General features: G+C 39.3%; 1 protein-coding gene across 10 annotated transcripts in view; it reads left to right on the top strand.

The window, feature by feature from the left end:
• The window catches only part of ADNP (activity dependent neuroprotector homeobox), a 92,865-nt gene that overhangs the window by 60,644 nt on the left and 15,829 nt on the right, over positions 1-16,392 (top strand). For 8 of the 10 annotated variants that reach the window (XM_084854133.1, XM_084854139.1, XM_084854138.1 and 5 more), the window contains one exon: positions 15,384-15,499. In XM_084854133.1, the coding sequence (XP_084710259.1) occupies positions 15,384-15,499 (116 nt within the window). The remainder of the gene's footprint in view (positions 1-15,383; positions 15,500-16,392) is intronic. The other 2 variants (XM_084854136.1, XM_084854141.1) reach the window with 1 other exon arrangement.

The following is a 16,392-nucleotide window of genomic DNA, read 5'->3' as shown; positions in this document are numbered from 1 at the left end:
TTGCTTGGAAACACAACCAAGAGGGTGCTATTGCACTCTCATTCTACTTGTGGGTTTCCCACGGGCAACTGGTTGGGCACTGTGTGAACAGAATGCTGGACAAGATGGAGTCTTGGTCTGATCTAGCATGGTTCTTCTTATGTTCTTATAAGTGAGGGTGAAGTTCTGCAAAAGTAGGCACATAGTAATCTGTGTATTCTGCCAGTACAGGCTTAAAATTCACTGTGGATTTTGGGATAAAGTTCTATAGTAGTGTGTTATATAGGAACAGGGTATGTCCAAAAGGGAAGCCATTCTTTGTTTTACTATAGCAGTGAAAGGTGTCACAGCATTTTTGGCATTTTTAATTGACTTAGATAGCATCTGTTTGTCAGATTTATAAGGCATGGTCTCTAGTTTTGTTGCAATGTGAGTTTAAGGGTATTATAAAGACTGGTAGGGTTGAGAAAATTAGGCAGTTTGCAAATGACTTGCAAGTTAAGCTCAAACTTTTGTTTGACACTGAAGGTAAGGATAATGATGGACCTGATGGAGAAAATATCCATAGTAAAAATGCTGTCTTTTCTCAGTTTCAGTATGACCTTGTCTTTAAGAAGGACAAACAAGGTTTCTTTGAGTGTGTGTTAATTGTAATTTATTTATCCTCATCAGGTCACGGTACTTCATGTGGATAAGGTTATAGGTAGGAAGGATTTGTGGCAAGAGTTAATTGGGTACCATTATTTGTATGTGTGTCGTCGCTACTGTTGTAAGATGCTTAACAGAGACATCCTACCTCCTCAGCGTTGTCTTAATATAGCTTTAGCTCCAGTATAATCTGAATATTTTTGAAAATGGTTTGTTTCAGTGGGTCAGTTTCAGACTGGAATTCATTTGAGAATACACAGAGTAGACATGTTTACAGACATGTAGACAGAGTAGACAAAAACTCTCCATGTTTTTGCTTAGGGCTCTGAAAGGGAAAGTGATGTCGCTTCTTAAAGCACTTGATTACAGTTAGGAGACACAGTTAATTTGTTTTGAGAATGTTTTGGTAAATGGAGTGGCTACAGAGAATAAGGTTATGTGGCAGCAGTAAGTTTGCTTTGGGAAAATTAGTTTGGCTGTCCTTTATTTGGAAGTGCACATTCCTTTCTGCTATGATCTGGGTGTGAATTTAGGGATTCAGTTTGATTATTTGGGGAACAAGTCGATTTTGGAGAAAGCTGAGATTTCTGGGAAGGATGTGTATGAGGAATACACTCTCCATTCTTTCATAGTAGAGATCCTGCAAATAATCCTACAGATCTCTATCAAATAAATACTTCGTAATATATGTGCAATTATAACAATAACAAACAAAAAAGGGGAATAAAAAGATAAAAAGGGGGGGTTAGAGGGGGGGAAGGAAGAACATATCATAGGGGAGTATCCAGTTGGGGCCTTGAGTGTGCAGTTGCGCCCCAGTCTCTGCACATGCAGCCCCACCGGCCTCAGTCCACATGTAGCACTTCTGGAAGCAAGCCCTGAAATGAGCGTGACCTGCCCCTTTCAAAAACAAGCGTTTTTGTTCATTTGGGGGCTTGCCCCTAGAAGTGCTATATCACAGTCACATGCAGACCAGGGCTGGGCACGTGTGAAAGGCCCCAATTGGATATTACCCATAAAAATGATTTTTTGTGTACATTGGACACCACAGAGGCTTGTTAAGAAGCTGGCTAGCTCTGCCAGATGGTGGCAATGTAATGAGGACAGTGTCTCATTGAGGAATATGATGTGGTCATGTCCTATAGTGGCTTCTTTTTTGTGCTCATATAAACTTTGTCCTTGTAAAATCTGTTATAACAGGAGATGTTCATGTGCTTTTAAATTGCATCCCTGTGATGTGGGGATTAATTGATGGACAGCAAAAGTGGTCCTGAGATCCTTTACAATTGCAAAGAGACTGTAAGGATAAACATTCACCATCTATCCTTCAATGGATTGAAATTCTTACCTCCCTTCCTACAGTTGAAAGTATCTCTTACAGCTGTCAATCTTGTATCAATGCTTATTTAGATATATGGACTGCTTATATTAATCTATATCAAATATGTACAAGTGTCAAATCCTTTGTACCCTTTTTTATTAAGAGTAATGTAAATGATTATTGTGTATGGATATGCTTTTGTTGAATCAGCCTTACTAGAAATAGTACATATGGAAGCTAGGGCAATTTTCCACTGGTTAGACTGTGTAGAGCATTCCAATTCCCTAGTCCATTCCTCTCTGACATTCTGAACATCTACTTCATAACATTCCAAAAGACTTCATAAACAGCTATTATAGGTTTAGCTTTCTGTAAAAACCATTTACTTCCTCCAATATATATGCAAGAGGAGAATCCAAGTAAAGTTACGCTTGCGCAACTGCAATGGACAAACGGTTGTGCAACCCCATTATGCAACCCATTGTACAACTGCTTGCAAAACTGGTTGTGCAAGCGTAACGGGCAACTGCTTGCAGAACAGAAAGATTCGGCCAAGCTCCACTAGCACTGTCTTGAGTTTGCGGAATGACACCGTTGGATACTGCCTATAGACTCTAACATATACTGTAGCTGAATATACTGCCAAGTTGCACTAGGCGGTAAACAATACCTAGTCCACCATACTGAAAATGGTAAAAACTCATACTCTGATCCTGTGGAGTCAGTTCGCACATAATGGGTTGTTCTAGGATTATCTGTGGGTTGTTTAACCCTCAAGTAATGCGCAATGCCCAGTTACGCATGACATGACAAGCTGTGGCATGCCCTCTGTGCAGCTTGTATATTCAAAATGGTGGCCAGCATGTGTTGTGGAACCCAGTGTGTTAATTAAATGGCTTACCGTGATGTGCAAACTGGCCCATTAACAGTTTTCAAGACTGGATTCTCCCATAAAGGTACTTTAGTGTGGGAATATGGATCATATGGGGGTTGGACTCAGTGGTCTTATAGGCCCCTTCCAACCCTACTATTCTATGATTCTGTGATCAAACTACACCTGATGGAACACTGCATGCAAAGGCTCTCTTGCTGCAAAATTGTTAATGGAGTTAATCCTTTAAAAAAAAAATTCTAGATTGTAATGCCATCCAGCCAGAAAGAGGTGCCAAATAAAGTTGACTCCAAAACAACCCATGGAGGAGTATTAAAAGATGTTATTTCTTAATCATTGGTACAAGTTATTAACGAATAAGCCTGATATAAATTAAGATCTGTTTAATTAAATCCTCCCTCCTTGATGGGCAATTGCATCCTTTTCAGTGAAAAACGGAAGAAACCCCCTCTCCAAATAAACTTATGAAATGCTGCATGAAGTTTTTGAAAACATGGTTGGGGAATGTATAAAGGAATACTACATAGTATGTAAATTATCCATGGAAAGACATTCATCTTAAGTACATTAATCTTACCCCAGGTATTAAATTGAGGCCTATCTTTCCAAGTCAAGAGATATTTCTGCTAATAACACATATTCAGTCAAAGCATCTGGGAAATATTTCTAGGCACCAATACGAGAAGATACTTTATCACTTCTGGAGACCATGAAACAGCCATTTAGTAACTACATTGGGTGTTTTAATACTACCTACAGGCATTAATTCAGATTTTGAGCAATTAATAGTATAACTCAAAAGTGTACCAAAGGCATCAATCAAACTTATTAATTTTGGTATAGAGTATTCTAACCTACTGATGGATAACAACAAATAATCTGCGTATAAAGGCATTTTATATTCAACCAGTTCATGCACAAAACTGGAAATGTCTCCACTCTGCCTAATTGTACACATCAAGGGTTCCAAGCACAAACCAAATATCAAGGGAGACAGAGGACATCCCTGCCTTGTGCTCTGATCCAAACAATTTTTTTTGAAAGAATTCCATTTGTCATCACTTGTGACACAAGAGGAAGAGATAAAATTCTAATCCAACTTAAAAATGCCTGTGGAAATCCAATTTTTTTCAAGGTTACAAACATAAACTGCCAGTATAATTTGTCAAATGCTTTCTCAGCATCAAGTGAAATAATCAGAACTGAGTCCATTTTTTTAGAATTCAAAGCGATCAGATTTGCTGCAAGCCTTAAATTATCCCGCTCCCTGTCTCTGACAAAGAAATCCCACATGATCAGGATGCACTCATGTATATATCACACACTGGGGTCTATTAGAGTTAATGTTAGTATCTTAGCATCCACATTGATTAAGGAATCGGCCTATAATTTACACAGCTGGTATGGTCTTGCCAGGTTTAGAAATAACTGATATATAAGCATCATATAAAGAGACTGGTAAAGTTCCTGATTCAAAATCCTTAAATAAAGATAGACTTTTTGACTTGTAAGCTTTTCTAAGTGCACCTCATACCATTCTATAGGGAAACCATCTGGCCCTGGAGCTTTCCCATTCCTCATAGTCTCAATGACATACTTAACGTCTTCCATCCACAGAGGCTCTGCAGGTAACTCCTTTTGCTGCAAATCCAGTTGTGGAAGGACCCAATCCGAAAAGGAGTTTTTACATTCCTGTCTTGTAGCCTCCCTCTCCTTCCTATATAGTTCAGAATAAATTTTTTGAAACCCTAAATACATATCTTTTGGGACTGTGTATATACATTATTATGCTTATCTTTACTCAGTGGTATATAATTCCGAATTGTTTGTTGCTTTAACCAAAATGCCAGAATCGTGCCAGGGCTTTCTCCGCTTTCCCAATACCTCTGACACATGCAAGTCAATGCAAATTCTATATTAGGTGAATGTAGTCTATTCATATTTAGCACGTTGCCTTTCTGAGAGGTCTGTGGAGGGTCAAGCTGCAAATTGACTCAATAAGGACTTTACTGTTTTATCCATGTTCTCGTCTTGTATAACCTTTTCCTTGTAAGAAGCACATGCAATAATCCTTCCCCTCATATAAGCCTTAGAAGCCTCCCATTCAATAGCACAAAACACTATGGACCATAGTTAATCTCAAAATATTCATTAAGTCTGGAAGTCATCTGTGTTTTCAAAATTATCAACATTAAGCAGTCAAACAGTCATGCGCCAAGTGCCAAAGGATTTAACAGAATTAGGCAATTTAATTCCTAAATGAATGGAAGCATTGTCCAAGATAGCAATTGTATCAATATCGCATCCTGCCACACACTGACATAACAGAGAAGAAACCAAAAAATAATCTAATCTAAAACTATTTTGATGCACAGCTAAAAAAAAGGTTTCATGACCTGAAGGATGCAACATATGCTGTGCATCAATCAAATCTAACTCAGACCATACAAGCCTTCAATGTTGAACGGATTACAGACTGAAATATGTGAGGGGGATTCCTCCTATCCAAAATTGGGTCCAGAATCTCATTAAAATCCTCACAAATTATCAAATGATCATAAGTAATAGTAGGCAGGTGACTAAGGCACCCATGAAATATAATCCAAATTAGGATCATATACATTCACCATGGCAACCACCATATTTGTAAATTTAACCACCAAAATAAGAAAGTGGATCAGATATTGCTTGTAATGCTGATATTGGTGTTCTTTTATGTATAAGTATAACCACTCCTTTAGCTTCCTTAAGAGTTTCCACTAGCATAATCTTCTCCTACCCAATCTTTGCAAAGAGGAGTTCCCTGTAACAGAGCAACATCCTTTTTAAGATTCTTAAGTTTGGAAGCACTTGCTTTTGTTCGTTGGGAGTACCCAGACCCCTAACATTCCAAGTTATAATGTTCAAAGACATAATAGATTATGAACAACCAAGAGAAGAATACAACAAAAACAATTATATACCTAAAATACTTACTTACACCCACCATCCCGTCTTTGCCATCCCATTTACAACATATGCCTTACAAAAGTTTCACACATACAGAATCCATACACTATATATACATTTGAAGGTAACCCACTGCTCCTTCTCTTATATTTCCAAAGCATGCCATCTCTACAGAACAACCCATGTACAAACAATATCACCATTGCATATTCAAAATATTGAGGACTGTACTGATGATGCTTAAAACAACAAGCCAGACAAATAAATTGACTAATAAACCTTAAATTAAGAGAAGAAAGTGGAGAAGAAAAAGACAAAAATCCAGGAAGCAACGAACCAGCCAGGTCCTACCCCCTTAAATAAACAACAACAAATTAACATTAGACCAAGAAGTCCATAAGGAAAGACAAAACAATAAAGTGGAACAATGAAATATGTCAAATGGATATTGGAAGGATATACCAGTTAGTCTTTGTGAAAAGAACTGAGAGATCAGGTGTTTCCCTGACTTGTTCCCATCTGGCGTTGGTGGTTTTCATGATGCCAGGGAAAGCAAGATTTCAAAAAATGAGTATTAGAAGGGTAGAATTTATTGTGCATTTTCAAGGTTTCATTGATATTTCTTTCAGATGTTTTGTGAAAGTGAATGTAGTTGCACCATTTATGTATGTATGTATTTATTTTCTTGTTCATTTTTTATGTTTCTATACAGCCCAATAGCCAAAGCTCACACACTAAGGGAGCAATCCTGTAGCTACTAGACATTCTTTAGAGGGCCATAGGATGTTTTGGTTTCTGGGATCCGAAGTCGGAACCTGGGCTCTGACCTCAGAGCCCAGAAACTGCACTCCCCGCCCCCTCGGAGCCAGCAAAGTTCTCTCTGCATTGGCTACATCTCCAGACTCGGAAATGGAGTGCGGAGATGGGGGGGAAAGGGGTTGTCCCGGTGGAGGGGAGGAGACTGCAGAATCCACTTTACACAGCTTCCTATGCATTTCCCAGCCTCCTTCCCTCCCCCTCTCCGAAGCCACAGCTAGACAGGCAAAATTGCATGTCTGTTGCCTGTCTAGCCAAAAAATGCAGGGCAGCCGGAGCATGGAGGTGAGGATCGCCTGTGTTCTCTGGCCGCCCTGCCGTGGATACTCAGCAGCCTCCGACTTCAGAGGCTGCCAACTCTCTCAATAGGATTGTGCCCTAGGTGTTTTGGATCACTTTGGAGATACAAATGTTTAAAAATTGCTGATCCTGTTAAGACCAAGGAAGCAGTTCTTCAAGCAAATTTACAGACCATTCTGTCTAATGTGTGGCACCAAAGAATGCTGGTACCACTGGCAATGCAAATTGTATTGTTTAGTTTGTAATTTGGACCCTCCAAGCTGTTTTTGTGACACTTACTTGTGCAGGGTATGTCTGGGAATTGGCGTTGGCTCTGTTGGAATGGATGAATGCGGACCTTTTTAATAATTTGGAAAAAAACGTCAGTAGGTAAATTGTTCTCTTGTGATCCTGTAACAACGTGTATGCATATCCAATTTAGATTTAGTTTACTGTTGCATTTCCTTGTTTCTCTCAGGACAATCCTCTATTAGGTACAATTAGCCATTATTTCAGGTGTGTGGAATGCAAAACCTGCACTGCACCTCATATTCACATGGTACTTTCGGCTCAGGATGCACCTGTCCTAGGGCATAATACTAATTAGGAAGTGGCAGAGTTCAGTAATAAATGACTGGGTTCAGTTGACACAGCGTGACTTGTTGTGGGTTATTTAACCCATGATAAGCTGCAGTGCCACAGGCTCCAGGTTGCATATCCAGCCCCTGGAAACTTGGATAAACCCCTAAAACAGACCATGGGTTATGTGAGGGTTGCCTAACTCTCACATAATCCATGCTCACGAGGTTCACACAACACGACAAGCCCTGAGCATGGCTTGCATATTCAAAATGGTGCCACGCATACCACAGCCTCACCATGGGTTAAATAACCCACGGTGGGCTGTTGTGTCATGCTAACCGCCCCAATATGTTAGTTGCACTCTCCTTGACAAGGTGCCAAATCCTACACTTTACCACCTAGTTGAGAAATTCCAGACACAAAACTGTAGGAGTACTTGTTGTAGAGGTACTGTAAAACATAAGAGTAGGTTCTGTGTATGGTGTAGATATCAATTTCCTCACATTTATGAAAAGACTGAAATCACAGTGATGTCTTTTCTGCCATTTACCACTGTCTGAAATTTAAATTACCAAACAAGTGTATAATTTACCTTGTAGTGATGCAGAGAAGTATCTTAATGTTTACAGTCCTGTACCTCTGTTGATGTGGCAGGCTAACATTTGTGACTGATAACTGCAGCGCTTTAGCATGTTATCTTACTGTTTACATCACTAAGCATGAAAAATCTTCTCTGCACAATATGGGGATGGACATTAGTGCTGATCAAACATTGTCTTCCCGTCTTTTGAGTTTGGGTTTTGAAATTCTCAGCCATCATGAGTGTTGAGCACATGAAGTTAATGATAGGCTGTCAGGGACAGAAAAAACCCAAACAGACCTTTGAAAAAGGAGTGAATTGGAGGCCTTGATTACAACAGATCCAAGAGGTATTGACTTTTGAAGGCGAATATTATTGATCTTTACTATCCTAAACGTTCCAAGCATCTAAAGAGTAGTTTTCTGTTTGAGGCTGCTCAGTGGTTTTGCTACCATACTGGAGTAGAGGATCAATCTATGGATTTCGGCTACTTTTTTGTGGAAGACTTAGAGATGTGAAGGCTTGGGGGGAACTGGGAAAATCTTTTTTGTTTTCTGAAAAATTGAACAATTTCGGATTATGAAATATTTTATATTAGAGCGATGAATAAAATGTTTATGACAAGGTGGTCATATATTGCTACCCAGCCTTTACTGCGCTAAAATGGCTTTTATAAGATGTGAATATTCTGGACATTTTGAAGCCGTGGGGAGGAGGGAATTAATCCTCTCTGCAAGATTTCTAGTGTCAGGGATGAGTCCAAGCCCCCTGAGATGTCTGGCAGCTCCAATTCCAAATCAGAGTTGAAACAGCCAGATCAGAACCTGGGTGGGGGGACCTTCCCTAGAACCCCAAGACGCTGAGAGAGATTCCTCCAAAGGCCTTGACAAACAGCTGGCCCAGGTTGAGTTGCCGCCCCCTCCCTCCATTGTGAGAACTCAAGTTTCCAAGGAGGAGGAGGAAGAGGGGGCATCACTTGAGAGATATGAGGGCAAATCACAAAGCAGAGCAGGAAAAGTTAGGGACAGGACTCAGATGCTCCACCAGGATAGCTACTCTTAGAAGCCAACGTTGGAGGGAGCCACCCTAAGGGATGGGCATCACTGCGAAGCAAGCTTGGCCGTGAGGTTCATGGGGAAAACTATCAGCAACTTCACTACCCTCTGGTTGGTCTTCTCTGTTAAGAGATCACAGATCAGTTGTTTAGGACCTGAGGCAGTCTTGAGAGCTTCCTTGAATCTGCATTTGTAGAAAGACTAGTCTCTAGCAAAATAAAGTCAGATTAGCCTGAAGCGTTGTCTCTTTGTGGTGTTGATTGCAACGGGGAAAGACAATCCAGTCCTGACACCTAGTATAGTTTTCTTTTCCATTCCTTATTAATATTATTAATCTTGTATCTTTTACTGATAGAAATTTAGAGATGCTCAAAGTCATGATCAGTGAAGAAAATGTGCATTTTTGACAGTTTGGGTTTTGTTCTATAGAGTCCTATGTTTCTGGGCTTGTTCGAGTTAGATGCTGTAGCAGTCAATGAATGTAGTTCTAAAACATGTGAGAGAAACTCTATGTCATCTTGTTACTGCCACCACACACAACAACGTGTGGATTATCACACCTATGTTTCTTTAAAAAAAAAAATTGAGACTTGGGTCTATGGAACTCACTGCCACAGTCTTTAAAAAAAGATCCAATTAGACTTCACTATTGGGGAATGCTGCCTCTGCTATAACACCTTTAATCATTGCTACCAAAATAAACCCTCTATACTCAAAAGAAACTTAGTAGCTTGCTTCCTATGGTATAGGCATGGGATTGATACCACCAGTAGAGACAACCTTTCAAAATGAACTAAAATAAAGATGTTTATTAAGGGGAATTATTTACAAAAAGAAGTAAAATGTCACTCTTCAAATAATTGGATATTGCTTAAAGGTTCTTAAATTAAATACGTTTGGTTCCCTAATAGATAAGAGCGTTTTCCCCAGCTAAATAAGCTCTCAATAGCTTTTCCTTCAGGCCAGATCTCCTTAAACTCCATCCCAACCAATTCCTCACAAACAGGAACAGATACTGTATACCACTCTTCCTCATCCTCCAGCTCTTCCTGCTTCTAGGGATTACTTGATGAAATTCCTAAATATATTATGTATAACTTGGTTAGCTCATAAAATTATGTTTGGTATATTAAATTTAAAAGTTTAATTTGTTCAGACAATAATTACAAATTTACTGCCTTCACTTCTAAATGTTTTAAACGTTAATGATAGTATGAGCAAACCAAGTTATACATAATACATTTTATGGTCTTATGGCTTCAAAATTTCCAGAAATTTTACATCTCTAGGAGGGCTTTATCAGGTTGTTTAGTGAGATGGACAAAGCCTTTGTTGATCCCACCACTGTCTTTGAGAAATATAGAGAGACAGGAAATTACTTTTCTGTTCGTTGCTTTTCTAGCTTTGTTGCCTTGGAGAGATGAGAGATTTGTTAGATGGATTTGAAACTTATGAGACAAATTTTCAAGCAGTTATTGACAGGATAGGAATGTCTTGCTTTCCACTCGTATAGAGAGATCTGTTAGAGCAAGAACCTGCTACATTGAGCTGAATAAAAATTGAATTGGCTTGTGATGCACAAATAAGTCTTTCGTTATGTGAAAACAACTCATGTCTGCAGAACCAACTGTCACACTGCCAAAAATGGGAGATATTTCCAGTATCTTGGATATTCCACTTCAGAAAAAGCCTAACCTTGAGGATCTTGTAAATGCATTGAATATTCAGGAAAGGAATGTATATGATACAATTACCTCAAACACTCAGTAGTTTTCTCCATGATACAAATAACAGTTCTTGTGAAGACAATGCACAATTGTTGTTCGTTAGTAGCTCTTCTGGTACAGGTAGGAATTTCTTAAATCAGTGCTGTAAGCACATTTGTGCTAGAAATCACTGGCCTGGCATGATTTATTGTGTTACTGCTCCTACAGCATTAGAGGCCTATAATGCAGGAGGAGTTACACTTTACCAGTTACTGCTTTTGCCTGTAGAGCAGGGGTGAGCAACTTGTGGCCTTCCACATGTTTTGGCCTATAACTCCCATGATCCCTCACCACTGGCTATGCTGGCTAGGGCTAATGAGGGTTGTAGGCCAAAACATCTGGGCCACAAGTTGCCCACCCCTGCTGTAGAAGAGCATGGAGAAAAATTAGAGTATCACCAGCTCAGCAGTGACACTGCTGCAATATCATTCATTGTTCTTAAACCTTTCGTTCTCATAATTATTGATGAAATTAACACAATATTGAATCTCTTGCTAGCCCTTACTCGTTTGAGATTTCAATAAGTTTTGAAGACTAATGAGGACATATTGTTTAGAAACAAGCTCATCTTAGTTTTTGGAGATCTGTTGCAGCTTACACCTGCAAAGGATCATTTTGAAAGTTTAACAGACAGGGAGATCCGACATGCTATTGGGAGCATGGGGCATGTCAACCTCTGATGTTTCTTCAGTTATACTGAATTGGACACAGGTTCCAGAGTGATGATGAGTGGTACGCTGCTCTCCTGGGCAATCTTCAGGTTGGATCCCTGATAGATGTTGACAAAACTCTTTTACAGGAGTGTTATGCAGTGAGGGTGTTGTGCTTACTAGTGCTATTAGTTTGTTGAGATCCCTTATGAAGGATGACTCCTTTCTTGTTTGTCTCATACCAACTCTGAAGGTTTGTGAAAAGTTTAATGAGATGATGCTTTCATCTGAAAGTGAGCCTACCATTGAGGTATTTACACTGATAGCGCAAATACATCAGCAGGCATGTACTCAAAGGTAAACAGGAGACTGGGTAAACTGGAGAAAGATATTTATAGGACTGCAGGATTAGAAAGCTATCTAAAACTGTAATACTTCAGTGGAATCTTCGGTTGAGACATAATCTGGTGAATGGAGCTATAGGCGAAGTGGTGAATTTTACTTGCGAAGTGTTTATCAAGACACACCTTCCACCATTACTAAAATCCAAGAAAAAAGAAGACACATTCTTCTCATCAAGACATGGAAGGTTTGCAACCTAAGAAGCAACAGAAAACATCAGAATTTCCTGTGGAACTATCTTCAGATGCTCCACATGGGTTTGACAATGAAATGATTCAGACTAGGGGGAACATGAGTAACACTCTTTCAAAACTGATCTCAGTAAAAAGATAGAAATAGCTCCTTGAGTGCTATACAGTTTTGTTTTAACAAAATTGCTGTTTCGCTTCATTTGAATGAAATTGTATTCTCACAAAATCAGTAGCAGGACTGCACTGAGTTTTTGATGTGCAGAGATGAAAATTACAGTACTTATAACTGACTAGTAGAATGAGGCGTGCACTAGAATCTAAAATCATGTGCATGTTGCTGGAAGTGGTCTTACACTCTGCTTTTATGAACTCAGAAGAATAGCAGTTCCATTTCTCATGGACATCAGCATCTGAATATATTGATGTTTAGCAAATATTTAGTCTTTATATGAAATTGCTACATGTGGTCACTCATTTTCTACACGTACTGATTTGTGCCAGTTTATTGTCTTCATAAACCACAAACACATCAAAACATTGAGATGTTCTCACACCTAAGGAATATTTTTCTAAGTATATAATATTTTTATTATAGTAGCTTTATAAGGTATGACTGTTGCAGGATATGGGAGTCACTTGCATTCTGTGGCAATCTGCTGTTTTATTAGTGGCAGATCAGAAAAAGATCTTGGGCACTTGATGGCCTAAACATCTGTTGGCATCTCTTGGGAATTTCAAATATTTTTGAGGCATTAGTACTTTTAGTTTTGCAGGACAACAGTTTCAAGCAAACCCCCCCCAAAAAACAATCTGAAGTGGGGACTGGAAAAAAATGTTGCTAGTAACAGTGAGTTGAAATGCACTGACTACAATACAGAATACAGAAACCTGCCAGGCCACAAAATATTTTACTGAAGTGTTCAGAAGCTTAGATGTTCAGAATTTCCATGGATGTGTGGATTTTGTGCTTCACAGCAGTGCAGATTTCTAGGCTGTCTTGTTTGGTGTGATGTTGTCATTCTGGATATCTGTTTCTGTCCTATCCACACATAGTCCCAGCAGTGATTTGGTTTTCATGGAGATGTCCTTAATACTGACTGTGCATTAATGTTGTGGCATTGTTGGCAATGGCAGTTCATAAAGCTCTATCCCAAGCATCTTGTTTGTTTATGCTGTTGCTCTTGAGACTATGGCACTAGTTAATTTTTATACCACAAAATATGATTGTTTAATGTTATCATGTACAGAGTCTTTCTTCATGTGCCTATTGATTCCTTTGAAAAAAGATCTTAATCAGAAACTATTCATAGTGTATTCCCCAGAGATGGATACTGTACATTTCTCAGCTGCATTGCATGTTACAAAACTATGTATTTCATTGTCAATTCAAGTTCATAATTTATAATTGGCTCAGTTGGCCACATAATTTTGTTTTCTGTTGCAGTATAATAAGAAATGTGTGGTGGTGCACTTCCTAAAATCCCATTTTCTTTGTTTATTTTACTTTATACACCAAACAAAATATTTTATATTTTGACAGTTCTTTCTTACAATGCTATATTGTTTGTTAGGTTTGCCTACAGAATCTTAGATTCTGTTTTTTTGATATTTTAATGAAATCGCTCTCTGTTAACTTGGACACTGGGAACACCCTCCCTAATGGGATTGCTCTACAAAGACCATTAGATACATGCGGAAGTTCAGAAAGAAAGTTGATTGTTGGAACTTAACTATTGTTTTTAAGTAAACACTGTACTCTGCTGAATTGTCCTGGAAGAGAAAGCATCTTAATAGGAAAAAGGATGCATACAGTTTTGGCTTGAGGCAAGCTTTTTTTTCTTCTTCAAAAGAAGCACTTGTTCCTGACTTGAAGCAAGCTAATTATATGGGTGCTGTGTGGGAGAGCTTAGTGTTTTCAACCTGGCATAACGTGTCTCCTACTTGAATCTGGCAAAATCTTTGACAACACCCCCCCCCCCCCAGTCATAACCATGCAATTAAGGGGCAATATTTAGAGATTGCTTACTCAAAAACACATGCACATACACACTAGTCAGAAAGCTGTTCAGTTTTTGTAATCAGAATCCATCTGCATCCACTATTTATTTCAAGATTGTGTACAAAAAAGAGTGTTGGTGGGGTGTATTTTTCTGACATGGTAGAATTCTGAAGATATAGTAACAGTGGATACTGCTGATGGTAGACTTCTGAAGATACGGATTTTCTAAAGTGAATTTTTGCTTCATTGGTAATTGTTAGTTATCGTTGAACTGGAGGGATGCTTCATTTCCAAGTTGAAATGCACCACTCTTAAGTACTAGATACTTGTTACATTCATCATGATCCTAAAACTACTGTCATAACTATGGTAAGCAGTGAACCATAATACCAAAGTTCATCATGTGTGCTCATCCACACTGAAACTGGTCAAATATCTGCTGCATTTCTTTATAGGCACTTGCAGAAGAAAGGCCTAGCGGGGGGTGGTTTAATATAGATGTTATACATATCTGAATTACATCATCCTATATACCATATGTAATATGTTTGAGACTGCAGATGTTGCCACAGTATCAAGGCCAGATTTAGGATTAAGACATAGTATTAGTTGAAAGTATTGCCAGGATGCTGATGCAAACACTCATTCTGATGTAAGGCTCTCAAGGGGTTTGCAAAAGCCAGAGTTGTTGCTTAGTTGGGAAAGTGACATGGATTATGGGAGCAGGGTGGGATGTTTGGAGAGATGTGAATACTGCTGCAGCTTTGTTCATTTTATGTTGTAAATAACGTTTTTCTACTAGGACGTTGTAACTATCTTGAATTGTTGTATATTATGTAAAAATTAAAATACTAAACTTTTTTTTGCCAGCAAGGCCAGCCTAAAACTATAAACCCCTAGTTAAAGTATTCTCTTGCAGGATGATGAGTTTGACTTTTTATGAGGGTATATAAAAATTGGCTCCAAAAGTGAGACTCTGTGCAGGGAGGGGCTATGTGGCAGATCAAATCTGAGTTCTATGCTCCCCATTCCTATATTAAGGCTTTTTACCTTTTTAAAGTTTTCATTACCATTTAAAACAAGATAGCCTGAACCATCTTGTTTAAAAAAAAAAAAAAAACTGCCCAGGAAGTAGACTATGATGGATAACTGATATATAAAAGTAAAGAGTAAACCTTAAATTGAATTATAGCATACCTTGCTTGTTATTGTGAGTTAAGCCACTGTGGGACAAAACATTTTCAGTAAATTACTTTCTCTTTTCCTCCCTCCAGTAGAAACTATGTTCCAACTTCCTGTCAACAACCTTGGCAGTTTAAGAAAAGCCCGGAAAACTGTGAAAAAGATATTAAGTGACATCGGCTTGGAATACTGTAAAGAACATATAGAAGTAAGCAAGATCTTTCACTGAGTGTCTTGTGCTGCAGTTGAATTGAAAGCTTCCATCTTTCATTGGGGATATATTTAGTTGAACTGTTCAGGAAAACAGTTAATGACAGAACAGGGTCATTTGGGTCCCACATTTACCTGAGCTGAAGTTTACCATTGTTGGCTGGCCTTAGTTGCCAGCCAAAGGCCAGCCAAAAATTGTAGTCATCTGCCTTGCTGAGTGGAAGTCAAGGAAGCCCCCTCCCCCATACCCTGACTGAACAGGGGCAGAGGAAGCTGCCCCCTGCCTCTTTTTTTCTGAGGTAAAGGGAGGCATGGAGCTTGCTCAGCATGCTGCTTGGTTGGGGTTCTCTTTGCATTATGGCTGACTGGGCCCCAAGGAAGCCCCCATCTTCCTTTCCTGCTTCAGAGCAGGAAAGGGTGGCAGCAGAGATCGGGGCTTGCTGGTTTGGCCCTGCACTGCTAAGGCTTTCAAGTTTCCTGGGCAGCACAGCAACCAAATGACTCCCAGCTTTCCTTGGAGCTGGGGAGGGGGTGTGGATCACAGCGCAGTTACCCTTCCTACCTTTGTGGCTCCAAGACTGGGAAGAAGGCTAGGGCTTGTCACTCTTGCCAGGCAGTGACCATGGTGAGCAAGAATGTAGAAGCCCTATTACCCTATTTTTGAGGGAAGGATCCTGCCAAATTGGCTGCTGGATGGAGGACCTGAGTTGCATGTCATAGAGGAGTCACACCAACCTTCTCTTCCATCACTGGAAGAGAGCCTTCTGGGTAAGTGTATTAACTGGTTTAAAAAGTGTTGATAAAGGAGCTGATGCTGTATTCTTAAAACAGCCCAGTTTGCAGGCAACAAAATGAACTATGTATATGTTTTAGGTATCACAGTATTAGCTG

Source organism: Heloderma suspectum, chromosome 4 (genome assembly GCF_057233095.1).
Source record: "Heloderma suspectum isolate Gila_16-S chromosome 4, 16-S_ref, whole genome shotgun sequence".
In the NCBI taxonomy this organism is placed as follows: domain Eukaryota; kingdom Metazoa; phylum Chordata; class Lepidosauria; order Squamata; family Helodermatidae; genus Heloderma; species Heloderma suspectum.
This window is presented reverse-complemented; position numbering and strand designations above follow the sequence as displayed.